This window comes from Equus przewalskii, chromosome 19 (assembly GCF_037783145.1).
Source record: "Equus przewalskii isolate Varuska chromosome 19, EquPr2, whole genome shotgun sequence".
NCBI classification, from domain to species: domain Eukaryota; kingdom Metazoa; phylum Chordata; class Mammalia; order Perissodactyla; family Equidae; genus Equus; species Equus przewalskii.
This window is the reverse complement of record NC_091849.1, coordinates 44487469-44506251: the sequence shown is the minus strand read 5'-3', so window position 1 is coordinate 44506251 and position 18783 is coordinate 44487469. Positions and strand designations below refer to the sequence as shown.

Below are 18783 nucleotides of genomic sequence, written 5' to 3'. Positions count from 1 at the left end.
TCACCCAGGAGTCTCTTCACTTCAGGGCTGCTGCCACATCTGGTAGATCAGGTAATGAGCACCCGCACAGCCAGCCTGGTCACACCAATGTGTGGTTTTCATTTCATTCCATCTTAAAAGCAGTAAAATGAATTAGTGTGTATAAAGACTGTGAAAGATATAACAACACACTATCTATATTTTAAGAGGTGAGAAGAACATATCATGCTGGTCAGACCCCCAAATTCATCTCATCATTGCCCTTCACTGCACTGAAATCTGGGTTTGCACAGTGCCCAGGAAGGGGAGCTACCGGAAATAATCAGACTAAGGTATCAGTGAAAACAATCAAACCACATATTTCAGCTCTCAAAATGGACTTCTAGCCTGAATTTTCCAGGTTGCTGGTTCTGTATTCACCTAATAAATCAAGCAATTCCTGAACTACCACTTCACGACAGGGTGTGTGAACAATGTCTAAACATTAACTAAAATCTTATAAGATGCAATATTACTCCTTTCAAAGTAAACTAACAATTTGGGGAAAGCATTACTAAAATATTTTGATGATAAAGGCAAAATACCCTCTCCAACTCAGAGAGTGTCTCCGTCCCCCCCACTTCCAGGCAAGCACAGCCACCACCCTCCCACCAAGGTGACTGCCACAGCCCCCAGCACACTCTTGCTTCTTCCCTCATCCCATTACAGCCCCTTACAGTTCTCCCCCAAACAGCCAGAGCGACCTTTTGAAAACAGAAATCTGCTGACATCATGACCCTGCTTAAAATCTGCCAGTGGCTTGTCACTGCCCGTCCCAGCAAATTCAACTTCTCCTCCTGACCAGGAGAGGCCCTGCATGGCCCGGAGCAGCCCAGATCTCTGACGTCATCTCACCACACACACTCCCCAGCTGCCAGCGTTCTTCTTCCCACCCACGGGCCCCTGCGCCAGCTTCCCTCCTGCCTGGAATGATCTCCACGGGCTAACTCCTCCTTGTCACTGAGGTCGCAGCTTAAACGTTTCTTCCTCATCACGTCACCCTATGTTACTTTTCTCATAGTACATATCCCTAGATAATATTGTCTTATTTTCATTTGCCTACCCTTCCCCTGTAACAGCTGACATTAACAAGTGCCGGGCATTATTCTAAGGGTTTTACATACATTAACCATCCTTCAGTCCTCATAACAACCTTTTGAAGCCCCTTTTACAGAGGAAGAAATTGGTAACATCCCAAGATCACAAGCTAGTGAGTAAAGAAGCCTTGATTTAAACCCAGGAGTCTGGATCCAAAGACTGAGTGTTTAATCACTACGTCATAAGCCAGAAGAAAAAGCTCCCTGTATTCACTGTCTTACTCATCACTGCATCTCCAGTGGCTAGAACAGTGTCAATAAATGAGTAAACTTAATGTTGGTAATAATTTATATGAATAAAGATTTTTATCATGTGGTCATAAAACACTATGATAGCAATGTTTCACTAAAAGGAACTTGGTTATAATTCTAATCATATTTTCTCTAAATATATCTAAGTTCTTGAATACAGAAAGTCTGTTTTTCTGATCCCATTTATTCTATTATTAACAGAATTCACCTGTTCTTTTGTTTCAGTAACCTGTAGCTTCTAAGATTCTCATTCCTCCAGTGAGATAAATTACACTTCATTATAACCATTCTCAGGTAAAGAGGGAGTAGCACAGATAAGTTAAATAAAACCATGTGGTATATAAAATATCAATAAAATAAGCTCCTTTTATATATATAAAGTAAGTTCCTAATTTTAAATTAAAGCTGGGGTTTCAAAATCTGTCTGCAGCCTCTGACACACATTCACGTATATGAGGCTTCAGCTTGAACAGAAGTGCAGCTGTGGGCAAGTGTTAGGGTCTGAATGTGTGTATAGTTCTTTGGCATTAATTAACCTCATCTTAGGCTGCTTCTCACGAGAATTAACTGAAGCACAAAACAAAGCTTTCCTCGACACCTGTAGTAGTGACTCCTGTTTATTTAGTTCATAAATCAAACCCTATACTAGCTTTTACTCCTATTACGGGCGGCAGTATTTAGTTTTCTGATGTGCTGATTACTAAATCTTTCTGTGAGAAATCTACTTTTCAGGCCTTATTTTAGAATCACGGACATTCAAAGCTTTACGATGTACCTTGGAGAGTATCTAGCCCGACTAACTCCTTTCACACACAAGGAAACGAAGAGCCACAGACAGTAAGTGACCTGCTTCAGAACTCAGAGGCGTATCCAAAATTAGACGACAGGCTGCTCCGTTCCCCATCAAGCGCTGTTTCCACGCACCGCAATGACGCTATGAGGGTTCAATCACTGTGCCACGTGCCCGGCCTTAGAAGAAAAGGTTTTCTGATATCTCAAATCAATTCAGCACTGTTTTATTGAGCAGCTGCTATTTTATCAGTGTTGGGTTCCAGCCTCCTTTGGGATGCATGCCCCACTTTAAATGCTTCACTCATTTCCTGCATTAAAGAGGTTATCGGAGGTTTTACTAACCCTTCACAGGGACAGTAATGCAACTATATCAATAATCACTTTGAAGGTCAATGGTCAAAATGCACCAATTCAGACAGAGATTGGTAGAGTGGATCAAAAAACAAGACTGTATGGGGGACCAGCCCAGTGGCACAGCGGTTAAGTTCGCACATTCCACTTCAGCAGCCTGGGGGTCGTCGGTTTGGATCCCGGGTGTGGACCTATGCACCGCTTATCAGGCCATGCTGTGGCAGGTGTCCCACATAAAATAGAGGAAGATGGGCATGGATGTTAGCTCAGGGCCAGTCTTCCTCAGCAAAAAGAGGAGGATTGGCAGCAGATGTTAGCTCAGGGCTAATCTTCCTCAAAAAAAAAAAAAAAGACTGTACAAGAAACTCATTTTACATATAAAGACACAAGGAGATTATGTGGAACAATGAAAAATCTCATTGCTGATGGGAATGCAAAATGGTGCAGCCACTTTGGGAGACAGTTTGGCAGTTTCTTACAAAACTAAACATACTCTTACCATGTGATCTAGCAATTGCATTTCTTGGCATTTACCCAAAGGAGTTGAAAACTTATGTCCACACACATGTTTATAGATTATAAGGTCCTCACATACCCATGGAGTGGTATAGTGTTACTGACAGTGGACTTGGAGTAGTTGTACGTGTGTACTGCAAACTCTAGGGCAGTCACTAAAAAGCAAAGGTCAAAAAAAAGAAGTATAACTGATATGCCAAGAAAGGAGAGAAAGGGGAATCACATAAAACCTTACATTAAAACCAAAAAGGCAGAAAAAGAGTGGAAGACAAAAATAGGATAAAGAACAAGGACAATAAATAGAAAACAATAACAACTATTATTGGAAGATATTAATCCAACTATATCAATAATCAGTTTGAATGTCAATGGTCTAAATGCACCAACTGGAAGACAGATTGTCAAAACCTAAGACCCAACTGACGCTTCAAAGTGCGGTGCCTGTGACACCTACCAACTTCTAAGGTGGGAACACAGCTCCAGCTTTCTCTGTTGACTGCCCGGGGGGCAAATTCTTCCTTTATGGAGCCTTTTAGGCCAACTCTCCACTGCGCCTTTAAGCAACACTGAGAATGTACTGTTTTCCTAAGGTGTAGTTTGGGAGCTTACAGGTTTGTTTTTTAATGGTGAGTACCACAACAACATTATCAGATGTTTTCCTCTCTTCCAAGCCTATTTTTGTTTCCTTTGTAGTTTTTATTTAGAAAAGGTTCTTCTTAATTACGTATGGATTTATTGTGACCACATCAATGGGTTGACTATTGATTTATTGTGAATCACTGTTCTTCTTGGCACGAGGTGGAGTCTTTAGAACCATCATTATATTTGTTATGATTATTCCGTTCACTATAGCATTATTACTAATTACAGCAGGGAGCTGGAACAGAGACCATCTTGGTTGGAGAGGGAGCATGAACTTTGGATTCAGAAACCTGGTCTTATCCCAGTCTACCACGTTTGGCTGCGTTTCTAAATTGGTCACTCAAGGCCCAAGTCTCTCTGGAAAAGATATGACACCTTTCTGTTTAAAAAAAATCCTTTGAGATATTCAGGACAATGTTGCCTGACCAGCAATTTATTTTAATTTATGCGACTTTCATGGATTTGAGATTCACAAATTTCTTGAGTCACATTAAAATAATTTAGACAGTACAGTCAAATGGGATCCTAGATTTGCCTGAGACGGAGTCACTTAAATTCTGACCCAGTTTAATAATATATGCCTTCCTATTGGTTTTTCAAGAAAACAAAGGAGTCTAAAAATGACTTTGAACTATGTGAAATAAAATGCTGTCCAAAAATGACTTTGAACAATTGAAATTAAAGTGCTGTCATTTGCATTTTACTGTATAAGCTTTTAATTATAAAAAGACTCTTTACTTGTTCAGTTACCTCTTTCATGTATATTTTTCTAAATTTCCCCTTATAACTAGCTCTACATATTAACAAACCTAAAAACTAACTTAAAATAATCATGTAGTTTTTCTTTCCCTTTTCTACCAGCAGTGATCAATTAGCATTTCCTGAGAAATCAATGCTCAACCAAGTAACAAAATAATACTGAGACATGGGAGTTTCAATGGTCCTATTTTTCCTGAAAAAAGTAGAACCTTGGCTGATATTTATTAACATCCCAAACAATCAAGAATATTTACATGTATATTCATTCTGAAGGTAATAGGTGAATACAGGCATAGGTACTTGTATATGTTCTAGCACAGAGCTAACAGTGTTGCTTCACTTTAAAAGAGACAGTGGAAAATTCTGTAATATAATCACATGCTGGGACTGTATTTGTATATATGGAATACGAAGTGAAGGTAAATGGCAACTGTCATTAGTTGCCTCCACGGCCCCACTTCTGGATCTATTAGCTGATTCCTAACAATGGTCACAGCATAAGCAACCCTGAAGCAGGCAGCACTGGCTACTGGGTCCCTTTCTGCTGCGTGCAAGTACTTCCCATGAGCATCTACACGCAGAGCATGAACCTAGGAGCGACAGGAAGAGCGCACAGGATCAGCAGGCCGGAGCTTTCAATCCAGCTGGATAAAGAGAAGATTTTATATGTTCTTGCCATATCTTAAGAAACGTTATGAAACCACTCATGTCAACAAGTGTAATTTTTTTTCAGTTGAAAATGTAATTGTTGAAGCAATTCAGAGTAAAAGTATAATCTGAGCAGAAGAAAACTGATTTTTTTTTTTCCTAAAGGAGAAGGTTTTAAACTGATTATGCCTAGGGGCAAGAGAAATCTCCTTTCACTAGAATCCTGAGCATTTTTGGCATATTCTGGCATCTGCACAGGCTGGTATCATAGTGTAACCATGTCATACTGGCCTTATGTCATCTCCTAAACGGGACTGAAAGCTTCCTGAAGGCAGAGATGAGGTCTTCTATTTCATTTTTATTCATCGTCTGCTTAAGCACATTTTAAGTATATACCACGAATTTGTTGAGCCGACTTGAAATGACTGAGATGAATTAAAGAAAAACATCCCAGGTAGGAAGGAAGGCAACGGGCTACAAATTTATTGGGTGACATTATAAAAATCCAAAAAGTACTTGACAGGCAGAAACTAGTACCTGAATTAAAGAAGACAAAAGCTAACAGGAGTAACTGTGAAATATCATTCTTGGATCTAAAAAACAACTGTAAAAGTAAAAAGATGGGAGAATGCAGCTTGACACGGTTATCAAAGGACTAAGGCCACAGCCTGCACTAACAGAGGTCAAGAAGGAAGGAGTTTGCTTCTGGGTTCCAGGCACTAAGAAGGACACCGACAAACTCTAGTGTGCCCAGAGACCACTGACCAGGATGATGAGGTGACTTGAAACCCTATCACACAGCAAGGGTTTCAAAAGAGCAGGGGGTGAGGGAATACAGGAAAAATTCAGCCTAAAGAAGATAAGACTTTGTGAGAAATGATAGTTGTCCAAAGCAGATGTTTTGCTTTGTTTAAGAGGAATAGTTTTGCCTCAGTTTACAGCTTAGCTAATATAATTTCCATCATTTTCTTAGAAAAGACTTTGACACTTTATTACATGACAGCTATAATTAATGTCAGACTCTAAATTAGAAGTCAAAAATTCTATTTGATCATTTGGTTTCAAGTTGGACCTAAAGTATGTCTTGGCATTATTACTAACTGTTAGCAGCAAGTTCTGGAAACAGATGCAGTCTTGATATGTGTTCTAAATATGAAACACATTGCAAAAAGACTTGGAGATAAAAATATATACTGCTTATGCACACTCTCACTGTGCTATTTCCTGTCCTTATCAGCAATAAAAGTTTCTCTTGTTTTGCCCTTACTTTCTTGTTCCAGGTGAACAAAATTTTCTTTCTTATTTTTCCATGTCTTCTTCCCTTTTTTCTTCTACATGCCTATCTTCCTCTTTTTTTTTTCCTATCTTCTTTCTCACTAACATCTGGTTATTAAACATTTACTGAGCAACTACTATGTGCTGAAAACTGTGCCAGGTTATAAGGATTTAAGACTATGTGAGACTCAGTCACTGTCCTTGAGAAGCTTACGTCCTATAAAAGGGGAAAGGCATGTAATCAAATTACTATACCAATGGGAGATACGTACACATCAGAGATGTGTCCAAAGCACACAGATGACAAACGGATGAGTGCAGATGAAAGAGTGACTCACTTTGAGGGAAGTGACGGTCGGGAAAGGGAGGCCTGAGCAGGATCCACAGGGCCCTGCCCAGCTGACACAGAGAGGAGGGCTGGCATGGAAGTGTGAAACAGCATAGCACACTTAAGGAATGCCAGGCGTTCGTAAGAAGAAAGGCGCATCCTTTACCTACAAGAGTTGACCGTTTAGGGAGACAGCCAAGTAGCCACATAAACGGACTGTTAGTTTTAGCTGGATCTGTTCTGTACTTGAATTGATGTGAATGACTACTTAAAGGTAAATGTTTAGGGCTTTGTCTTTGGGTAAAACTAAAGAAAAATATTTTAATTAAAAAATGGACCAAAAATATGGAAAACCATAATCTGGACCATTTGCTGACAGTTGCTGTGACAGAGGAAGTGTTTCCCCAGGAAGGAATGCATGAAATGCTTTCTATAAAGAAATACCACTGACAAAGTGAGAGACAAAAGGAAATGGGATGGTGGTATTCCTAGGTGCGAGGAGGGCAGTCTTGAGGTTTTTACAAATGTAGTAACATCCTGACAATGGAATATTATTCAGTGGTGAAAAGAAATGAGCATTCAAGCCATGAAAAGAGACAGAGGAACCCTAAATGCACATTGCTAAGTGAAAGAATCCAGGCCAAAAAGGCCACATACTGTGTGATTCCAATTATATGACATTCTGGAAAGGGCAAAAACAGAGAGACAGGAAAAAGATCAGACCAAGGGGCAGGTGAGGAGTGCTAAACAGGTGGCGCACGGGGCATTTTTAGGGCAAGGCAACTATTCTGTCTGACTCTCTAATGGCAGATACATGGCATCATGCTTTTGGCAAAATCCACAGAATGCACAACACTGAGAGGAAACCCTAATGTAAGTATGAACTTTAGTTAATAATCACGTATCAAAATGGACTCATCCGTTCTAACAAACGTACCACACAAATGCAAGATGTTAATAAGAGAAAGTGGCAGGTTGGGGCGGGGAGAGGGGGATTGGATGTAGTGATATAGGAACTCTGTACTTTACGTTCAGTTTTTCTGTAAATCTAAAACTGCTTTAAACCATAAAATATTAATTTAAAAGCAAATATATATAATAGTATGTTCCTACTTTTTTGAAGCTAATGACACGACTTGGTTTTTCCACTGGCACTTATCAGGTAAGGCAAGCTTTCTTTACTAAAAGTCCTCAGAACCACCAATTCCTGTACAGACATCAACCTACTCCTTGCAGAACCTCTGAGACTTGTGGATGGGCAATTGGGAGTAACTTGCTCACATGGGACCACTGAGGCAGTGGATCGGTAGATTGATACATCTGAGACCAGTGCAAAGAATCTTCAGTGACAATGAAACTAAAACTCAGGTTTCCTCAGTTAAATTGCCTCCACCCTCTTCTCAGGTCTCAGTGAACCACTGAAAGCCACTGTATCATTAGAAAATTTGCATTAATACATTCATTGAGTGCAGGTCAAGCTCCCAAGTTTTCTTCTATGAAAAGAAAGGGATTGTAGCAAATCTTTCAATAAAATTTATAACCGTGTCTTTGCCTTCCCTGCATAAGCATGATTCCTTTCATTACTAAATCTTCTCTCCACGTGTGTGTGGTTGTACACGTATCAAAAATAAATCCTCACAAAAACAACTGTTAAGAGCCATGTACAAAATCAGGGTCAAACCATGTACGCAGGTTTCATTCTGAGCTTTGGTACCTCCGTCTGGCTACAAATAGCTGTGACTAGTCATAAAACCATTTTTAGTCAACTTCGTGAGCCGGGCCAACTAGATCTAGTAGGAATGGAAACCACCTCCTGGGTCCTCAGGATGAGGAACTCAAAAGTTACAGTAAACTGAGGTCCAGGTATGCCCTGAACCTGGGCCCACAGCAGCAAGATGAAAACATCACCTGCTCGTGTTGGAAGATAGCTCATGTTTAGAGAAAGCAACATGAATTTCAACTTACAGACTGCAAAAATAACCCAACCAATCCCAGTCGATAGGATAGAGAAGAATATTGAACATTTAATTGGTAACACAGGGACTGCCTTTGTTTAGGGTCCATTAAATTTAATAACTTCCCCCTCTGTGGCTTTAAACAGAGAACGTCTTCTAAATAAGAGTGGCTCCTATTAAACTTAATCACTTGCCCGTGGCTGCTGTGGCAGAGGTGTGGCTAGCAAACAGGTGGCTCTTAATCAAGGAATGTTTCTGTAGTAAAAAGTAGATGTTCTAGTGTTCTGTTGCATTTGCTTTAACTTTCTGGTTTATTAGTATTAATTGCTGGCGTTTTCCTTTTAACTTCTCTTAAGGCGTCATTCCCTCCTGTGAGTTACGAACGGCCCTGCTGAAATAAATGCCCATATATACTTGGCACATCACCGAAGCTGCTGGTTTCCAAACTTGACTCAGAGCACTAGGACTAGACAGAAATTCGGTTGTAAGTTCATTTAAAAATGAACTGCACCAAACACTGCTGGGTTTGAAACGACATGAAACGATTCCCCCGATGGACCTTGAGTGATCAAATGGAACTTTTCCACCGGCAATTTCCAGATTTTGTGATGGTAATAAAATAATTTTTAGTAACTTTATTTATTAGACTAATGCCTAGTCTGCTGACCTTGGAAATATTATAGTTTAACAACTAGAGTCATAAAAAAGGAGACATCTTTAATAGTCCTGTGAAGTTGATTAAGTGGAATTTTTTGATATTTAAATATTTGGAAAGAAGAAATTTAAGAGTATTTGCTTAAACAGAAAAAAAAAAATAACCTTCAAAAAGATTACAGTTCTTAACTCTTGTCTCATGTAAAACAAAATGCTACGAATGCAGGGAAAAATCATGGACAGAACCTGTACCGGCCTCTCGCAGAGCAACTGAGGCAGACAAGCTGTACGACCCTTCCCTTGGCTCTCTGACGCGTGGATTCTGGGTCTCTAAGAGACCTCTAGAAAGCATCAGGGAGGCCCATGGGCACTATGGCCAAGACCACACAAAAAGGCCTGTGTAAATCTCTTCCTCCTCACCTGTGCCCAAGAGTGGTAGGGACTTCGGTTAATCTCAGCTACTTCACGCAGATGGATGGGACGGGGACCCTACAAAAACATTAACCTATGCGGGGTCCCCGTTAGGAGGCTAACAATAGCTCATGCTCTGACCCACAAGTCAAAGACTCAGACTCAATAAACGGTTGAGCTTCTTTTCATAGTAGTGATAATCACATTAAAGACTTTTTGAAAGTCAGTAATTACTTATTTACGTAGTATTTTGTAATGACCTCCAAAAAAGTAATTATATTCTTTGTGTCAAGCCTCCCAAGTGCTCTGAACATCAGAAATGTCATGAGTGATAACGCCGTTACAATGCTAAAGACATGCAATGCTGTGGGTTGTTTTCAGGCTCATCGGTCCTCGCTTACCACATCTTGCTCTTCAATAGAATCAGTGAGAAGTAACTTTGGCTACCTCTGTTCAGTGAATATTCTTTTAGAGCCAAATTAGATGAAATGAGATAATGCATAAAAATCACTCGGGGTGGAGGGTGTTACTTAAATACAGATGATTATGTGATGAGGCCACACTTGTCACAGTAAGTATGATGGGGGAGGGCACCAAGCCCTCCAGGGCCTCCCCTGCACTGTCCCATCTCTAGACTGGCTTCTGATAAGTTGTGCTTAATTTTTTAATTCAGCTGAATAGGACCTCAACTCATTACAATAACGTAGACCCTATTAGTCAATTACACGACAATAACTCATTGTTCAGTGTAAACCTGTAACTGCTACTGTTCTTGTTACAATATTTAAGGCTAGTCAGGGTTAAGGAAATATTTCCTGAATCTTTGTATTGCACCTATGAACTTGAAGACATCTGGTTTTCTATCTGTCTTTGCAGTAAAGTAGAGATTATGGGTAACATACCTTTATCATCCTATTTTATTTACACTTTGCTTCCATAAAGGATTTGAGAGAGACTACAGGAACTATAAAAGATAATATCATTGTCATTATTGTAACTCATTAGGTTCTAGCACGTGTAGCCACACTTGAAAAATTACTCAGAAGAAAGGATACCAAAAAAGGACGTTGTAAAACTGGATTCTCTGAAGGTCTTTAAATAGATTAAATCAGGGTCTTTCTTTGGAATGGTCATTTAGGATGAAACAGAATTTCGTTAGAAGTAGTTCTTTCTGAAAGCTTTCTGGCTGCTTTTATTCCTACGATCCCTTCAAAAAGAACATTATTGTGTCAGGTTATATGTAAATGTAACTTAACGTTTTCTATTTTCTGATACTATAATTGAACGTTATTTTCTCTTAGTGCTTTACTGACTTTTTGCGAATGGCTCCCAATTGCTTTTAGCTCTATAAATACTCATTATAAATCTATAGGATAATAACAATAACAATGGTAAACATTTATTGAGTACTTGTATGTGCTAGGTGCTGTTAAGTGCTTTATGAATTTCATGTGGGTATTAACTCATTTACATATTTCAAGGGTTTTTTTTTTTTAATTTTAAATACCCTCTGCTGATTCATTTTAAAAAGCAAATACTCCCCTTTAAAAGTTTAGATTTTTATCTACTTGATTCATTTAAGCTAGGGCTTACCTGCAAATTACATATAGATATACAATTTATGCTCAACAATTTTAGCTTCACAATATCAGCTACAATCTGTTTAGCACATACTGTGTGTCAGGCCTGTCCTGAGCACTTTACATGAAGCATCTTATTTAATCGTCACAGTAACCCTAAGACATAAATTCTATATCCCTATTTTACAAATAATAAAATTAAGTTTCAGAGAGCTAAGAAACTTGCCTGATACATGTATGAGCTGGGATTCAAACCTGGGTCTGAACCTCCAATCCTAGTGTCTAAGTGAGGGATTTCATTCTTTGTCACTCGAGATCATATGAGAATATTTTGTGTATCCCTTTACATAGGGAGATGAGAAGTGATTTCTCTACACAAAAACATGAACAACTCTGGAAAGCATCTCAAAAAGTGAACACACAACTGCTTGGAGATGGAGATGGAAGTTAATATTTTAGCTGCCCTTGTTACAGAGAAATAGCATCTCGGACCTTAGGGCCAGCTTTAGATATTCAGGACAGAAACTATGCAACTTGGCACCTCGGAAGCCATGAGACAGGCTCCTCTCCAAGGAGGTTCCTAGGACCAGTCCCCAGGGAAGTGAAATGGTGCTCCCTCCAGAGGACGTGGTCCCCAAGTCCACTAGACAGCGCTCTGGTGGCACAGCCCTACACCCAAGAGTAAGGTCAGGTCAATCAGCCTTCCTCCAGTCCCCTGACAGACCACATCCAGTTCTTTCTCGCTCTTTCCCTACTGCTGACAGGAGGGATTTTCTGTTCTCTTTGCTTTAATGTTTATACAGAACCTCCCAGCCTGGCACCATGTTACTCCGCCAGGAGCAACTCATAGAATGTTTGGGGCGGGAAGAAAAAACTGGACCCGACTCAGTTTTAAACCAGTTTAAAGCAGAGGCTCGTTTCTACCTTTGGCCTCAGCTCAACATATGGCTGGATAATTAACCAGTTTCTGCTCCTGCTGCCTCCTCTGTGAAATGGGAACAGTTGTATAGATTAGTTTGCAGAAACGTTTTAAGTAATTATCAGTAAACTGGCTCAAAATAATCTGGCTGTTCTATATGACACATGTCAATGACAGACAATAATGACGACCCATTGATGCAGCATTTTCAGTGTTATTTTCAATGGTTTTCCCATTGAGTTCATACGCGACTACACCTCAGTGAGAAAACGCTGTAACAAGCGTCTCTACAGCTAATCACTCTCTGAGGTTTTCTCCTCCAGGTACTGCCAGAGGACAAATAGCAAAATCTGCTTCAGCCACAGAGGGTTGGACAGGTGGAAGGCCTAGAGGACCCTAAACAGAAGCAAGTTTGCACAAATCTGTGCTGGCAAAGTGTCATTTTGGCCCTATGTGAAAGAGACGGACTCAGTGTAATATACAGCAGGAATGACCAGAACTAACTCAACACCATCCAACACTGAGCTGGGATCCCACATCAGCCTCACTATCCCCGTGTGCCTCACTCATCCTTTCCCGTGTCTTTAATGGACGTTTGCCTAAAGGAGGTAGTCATTCCAGCTGAGGGAAATGATAACTAAAATTCTACACTCTGCACAATCTCCCAATAAATACCATGTGACTCGTGAAGATGACAAGGGCAGTCAGAATGGAAGGCGGTGACATGGTTTTCCACAGAGTATCGCCATTCTCCCTCCACCCCTCTTCTTTCCCTACTCACCCCTACGGGAGTCCGTCTGCTGCAGAAAATGTGAAGGCACTAGGACCAGAGAGCCCTTGCCTGCTATTTGCTTGAGAAACAAAGCCTTCCCTCCTCCCAAGTTGAAAGAAATAAAGGAGTCTGAACTAATCAAAACCTGCAAGCCGGCTGGTGGAGCTTCAGCCTGTCAGTGATGCAACTCAGCGGAGTGAGTAACGGCTTCGAGCTTTGCAGAAAATGAGAGAGGGAGAGAAACAGAGACAGAAACACAAAGAGAAAGAAAGAAAGGCATTAACCTGGCCAGGAGTCAAACAGGTGCACGGGGCCCGAACGCTGAGAAGAGTGTCTGACAAACACAGGATCCAGCTGTGTGTGTCTCTGTGGGTCTACTTCTTTATTTATGGGGCGCGATGTGGAGTCTGTATGTCCAGGGTATACTGAGAGGTTTTTTTTTATTCACAGGACTCACATGGTTGGCCAAGAGCCTTTAACTTTTTTCTGCTTGTCAGTTTGAAGTCTTGGTGGACACTTCCTGGCTCTCTATGAATTCTCCACGAAAGAGAGAAGCAGCCAGGGTGTTTGCCACATGCAGTTCCACCATGAGCCACAGGTTTTTTGGTGACTTTGGAGCCGTGGCTCTGGGAGCACTGGGGCTGCCCTGACGAGAGCGACAGCAGTAAGCCACAGGACTCATGGGAAGGCTGCCTCCGCCATGAGCTGGCCGCCCAGAGGCCACATATCACCTTGTAGACCCTTCCAGGCCCCACTGCACTTCTAATGACTAGTTTCTGATGAGAATCTTTAGCGTGCAGGTGCTGTCTCCTGGAGCTGGCTAGCGTGCACTCCTGGGATTGAAGAGCCTTTAGAAATGGAGGGCTGTGCCCTCAATCTGTAATTTGGTTTACAGGCAGATGTTAGGAAAGGAAAGGAATGCAAGCAGAGAAAGGCCTGGCATAAGACCCTCAGGAGAAGGCCCTAGTTATGAGACAGTGCCCACCAAATGGGAGACAATTCAGCAGGACTAAAACTGGGGGGCATTAAATATCGTCTTAAGAAAACTGGGCCATCTCTGGTGGATTTTCAGTCTCTTGACTCAAAGTGTTCAAGTCTTTGATAACCCTGACCTCAGAAGACCCGGTTTGCCCCTTGTCACATTGCCCCCATGGCTCTAATAGAGAGTTCCTGTGGGTGTAGACACAACAGCCTTGGCCCATCCTGCAACCCCAACCCCACCCCTGCACGAGAGTGGGTTTCCAGTTAAAGTGCGGTCTTTACCTGAAATGCGCCTGGGCACGTCGGTGATGGCAGGAAGCCCCGTGCCCCGTGTGGAAGACAGCGGGGTCGTAGAGTGAATGGACGGGGACGTCATCTGGCTCAGGTAGGAGGGGTAAGACTGGTCATACGACCACGGCGGGGGAGACTGTGCCTGCCTGGGGTCTGGGAAAAAGAAGAAAAGTCTTTAGCATACCAGCCACTGTGGCCTTAGAACACGCAACCCAAAACTTAGAAAGGATAAAGCAGAAAAAAAAATGAGACCATATAAGGACTATTTTTTTCCTGCAACCCCACCCTTTCAGGCCCTGCATAGCACAAAGCTTTCTAGACTTCAAGTCTCGATGAAAGCAACAAAATGGATCATGCATAAGGACTATTTATCTCTCTCTCATATAAATATTTCTATTTGGAAAGTGTAACAGTCATTTAGAAAATGGTCTGCTTCGATTATCTTTACAAAGTTGAATTCTATTTTATTTATTTTCTGTATTTCCTAATATTACTCCGATGAACATATGTTGCTTTTTTTCCCCCTAAAGTTAGACCTTTTTTTGAACAATTAACTTGGTTAAAGAACAGGCAGACTGTGTCTTTTACTGCTGCAGATCCAGCTACTATCTTTCAGACATGCTTTTTGGTGTTTAAAGTACATGATTCCATGCACAGTTCATTTTCTTTCCAGGCAAGGCAACGGGATGGCACTTTCTAGCATGGGGGTTAGGAGGGTCAGGGTAGAGATGGGAACAGAGGGGGCAGCAGGTAAGAAGAACAGAAAAGAGGGGAGCGGGTTATATTATTTTCATGCTAAAGCTACGCCAGAAAATCACCTTTAAGAAAAAGACACAGCTTAATTTCAAAGTCAGCTACCATTAGGAACGGAAAAGCTTCCTCACCATCCAGTTTCAATGTTAAACATATGAGTTTCTGACATAAGAAAATGACCCAAAACAGGAGAACAGGGAAATGTCTTTAATCCTATTGAGAGCTGCCGAAAAGATGTCACATGTTTGGAATGTGACCTAGTGTCACCTATAGTCACTGTAATAATAAAAATAATGGGCAGCCAACTTGTTAGAGCTAACTGCTGGGCACTGACGATATCTTTGATGTGTCTCTGTGGCGTTTCTCTGAAGAAGAAACTCCAGGCCAAGAAGATTTATCCAAAGAGCTTCAGTCTACAGAAGCAAAGTAAAGTTGCTATATGTTTCCAGGGCAAAGAAGTGTGTATTTCAAACTGTTTCATTCTTATTTGAGGGCTAATCAAATAGAAACATAAGCAAATTTCTCTTAACATGGTTTGTTTTTTTTGCTAATATTAAGATTTTTTTTGTTAATTGTTGAAATTCTAAGATACCAAGCCATTCACAAGATGGCTTTGAATAAGAGAATATCCAGGGATTTTGGAACGTGGGGAATTGGGTTCAAGTTCTGGAACTTCTGCTTTCCAGCTGTGTGATCTTGGGTTACTCGGCAAATCTGAGGCTCAAGTTCCCCAACCCTACGGAAAAGGAGGTGGGGGAGTCACACCTCTGAAGCACAGGGATGTGAGAACTATACGAGAAAACTGTGAAGACAGGGCTAGCATAGGAGGCACTAAGCATTGCTTCTTGTCTTTTTCACAAAAAACTCGGTGACACAGGGATCGTTCCACGGTTAAAACACATGTCAACTGGAGTTAATACATTTGAAATAGTTTAAAATTATTCCCACATCACCGATCAGCCTCTGAAAATGAAAAGCTTAATTTTCAAAAATTATTCCTACACTGGAGCAGTCAACTCAGGTTTATTTCTAAACATAAAAATGAGTATAACAAGACAAGGGTGTTTCTGAGATGATTCCTCTTTTATGGCCTCTGAGTTTTTCTGTACAGTCAAAGCCGTTTAGTTTCAGCTATTTCTTGTTTATGTGTTCAATTCAGAAACAATGTATTTAAAGACTGTCTAAATAGGACATACTTTTCTTCAGTCAAAATAATTAAATACATCTGGATATTTATCTGATGTTTACTATATCAACAGATATATAGAAAAAATTCATTCAATTCAACTTTAAGGAACGTTTACCTGAGTTTGCAATTTGAATAAAAGCATAGTACTGTAAATGGTTAACAGAAACCGTTCCTTCAGAAATCTAAAGGATACTTGATCATCAAAGTAACGAACTTTTGTGCTTTAAAATGTTCAAGGCTGAGGCTGTATAGATTGGCAGCATTTCAAATCTGAGTGAGTGGTCCTTGTTATATATCTGATACTGACATACTTCCTTGCTTTAACCATTAATGTAATTCACTATTCAGAGAAATGGTAAATGATCTTCAGATGGAAAAAGACGCATTCCTTACAGCCCCAGAAAGCAACCTCATAAAGGCCTTCTCTCAAGCAACATTTTCAACAGACAAAAAGGACAAGAACCACGCAGCTAAATGAGTTGGGCACACAGGACTCAAATTTGGATTTGAGTCAATCTAACTTGACCAGGTGACTTCCTGAGCAAGTAGCTTAACCTGTATGTCTCTTCGGCTACTGTCACGTGTTGTTGCCAGCAGTATTGGGCTCCCTCCCTGAAAGCAGGAAAAAATACAAAGAAATATAAAGAATGACTAAAATTATTAAAGTTTAAACATCACAGAGGAATTAGGGAACTTAACTTCGATATAAGATACGGCCTTTCAGTTCTCCTTGTGCAGAGAGGCAGCCCAGTACAGCTGGAAGCAAGCAGGCTTTCTAACAAGAGGATCTGAGTTGGAGTCCCAGCTCTGCTGTTTACAAGCTGTGTGACCTCAGCTGTGGTAGCTAACTCTTGAACCTTAGTTTCCTCATCTGGAAAATGAGGCAGCATACACAGTCAAGTGACTACAGCAAAGTAGTCGTGTGTACTGACTGGCTGGGCAGACAAGCCCAGGCTTGAATCACAGCTCCCCACTGCACTTAAACTTTTGGGGCCTCAACAGCTCATCTGTAAAATGGGAATAATGATATTTATTAGGGTTGTTGTGAGCATTACATGAACTAGGCCTTATCTGATAAGCTATCTGGTACTCCTGGCACATATTAACTATATAATAAATAGAAGTGATTATTGCTATCCGTAAAGTGAGTATAATAATAGGCACTATAATTTTTATTTACAAAATTAGATGAGATAACATAAGTAAAACATTTTAATAACTGTAAAGTACTATATTAAAACTATCATGATTCTCTTTAGGAGCTCACACGGTAAGGCTCCACTGTGTGACATGGAGTGTGTTCCTTAATGTTGCTGAGTTTTAATTTCCTCATCTGTAAAACGGGTATGATAATACTATCTCAGAGAGTTGTTGTAAGAATTAAATAATAAACAGTGAACGGCAAGTCAACATTATTATTGAAAAAAATTAAACCTCTGACTCTAAATTTCCAGGTGGCTGGGTTGCCCAGTGTTATTCTTGAAGATTTCCAAGAGCGGACTCAGCACAATTCCATGCATATAAAGCGTGGCACGCAGTAGGTACACCATAAACAGTTCTGAGTGACCCTCCCAGGGTGGCTTGAGTGAGTAGTGGAGATTTACAATGAAATAGTAATTAGTCATTCTCTAACTTCCCCTTAGGCTATAAAAGAAGTTCTATCAGCGGGGTTTTAGCTTTTACATAAACTTCCTGGACGCCAGAATATATACTAGAACAGTCTATTAAAGGATAGTTTTGCTTTTTAGTAGAGGTCCTTCCTGAAGATATCCACGATTAGCAAAACTGACTTCTCACTATCCCCAAACAAGTGAGCAGATCTCTCTTTGTTTTCGTCTCTCAGAGGACGGGCTGCAGTCCAGCCGATCTCTTTCAAGGTCACCTTCCTAAGAGTCTATGATAATGAAACACAAGAACTGCCATATGGGGTTCCCTAGATCTGGTATGAGTAATTTTAAAAGGGGAATGCAATCTTAAAAGAAAAAGTAATGGTCTCCAAACACCCCAGGCCTTCTGTACTACCCTGCGAATGAGCCATCACCACCACTAGCTCCACTGCCGGCCTGTGTGACCTTAGACAAATCATAAACCTACTGAAGCTTCAGGTTTCCTAATCTGTATAACGGGAATAAGTATGAAGACCACCCTCCTAAAGTTGTTATGAAGATTCAATGAGCTAATGGAGTAAAGAGCTGAGCACATGGAAAGAACCAATAAACGTTCACCACTGTTAAAACCGCTACCTTGACTGAACCTCCATTGTGCATTCATGTTTCCAGCCTATAAGCTGTTATCCTAGCAAAGGACAATTTTTAGAAAGCTTCCTATAGTTCTGAAGTCCACTATTTGGAGAATCCATCTGTGTCGCTCGTGTCAACACCCCTCACAATCATTTAACCTTAATCACGGCTCCTTCTTAGTCTTGGTTTCTCCCAGATCAAGAAACCCTAATATGTTTACTATATTTTCTAATACTGTACACTTTAACTTTTTTCAAACTTTTAGTGGAAAAACATGGCTATAAAATATCTTGACTTCCTAAATGCCCAATCACCAGAAAATATAATCCTATCATAAATAGATGATTACAGCCTATTTGC

General features: G+C 40.6%; 1 protein-coding gene across 7 annotated transcripts in view; it reads right to left on the bottom strand.

Moving 5' to 3' along the window:
• The window catches only part of RUNX2 (RUNX family transcription factor 2), a 315413-nt gene that overhangs the window by 125163 nt on the left and 171467 nt on the right, over positions 1-18783 (bottom strand). For all 7 annotated transcript variants that reach the window (XM_070586103.1, XM_070586106.1, XM_070586104.1 and 4 more), the window contains one exon: positions 14233-14394. In XM_070586103.1, the coding sequence (XP_070442204.1) occupies positions 14233-14394 (162 nt within the window). The remainder of the gene's footprint in view (positions 1-14232; positions 14395-18783) is intronic.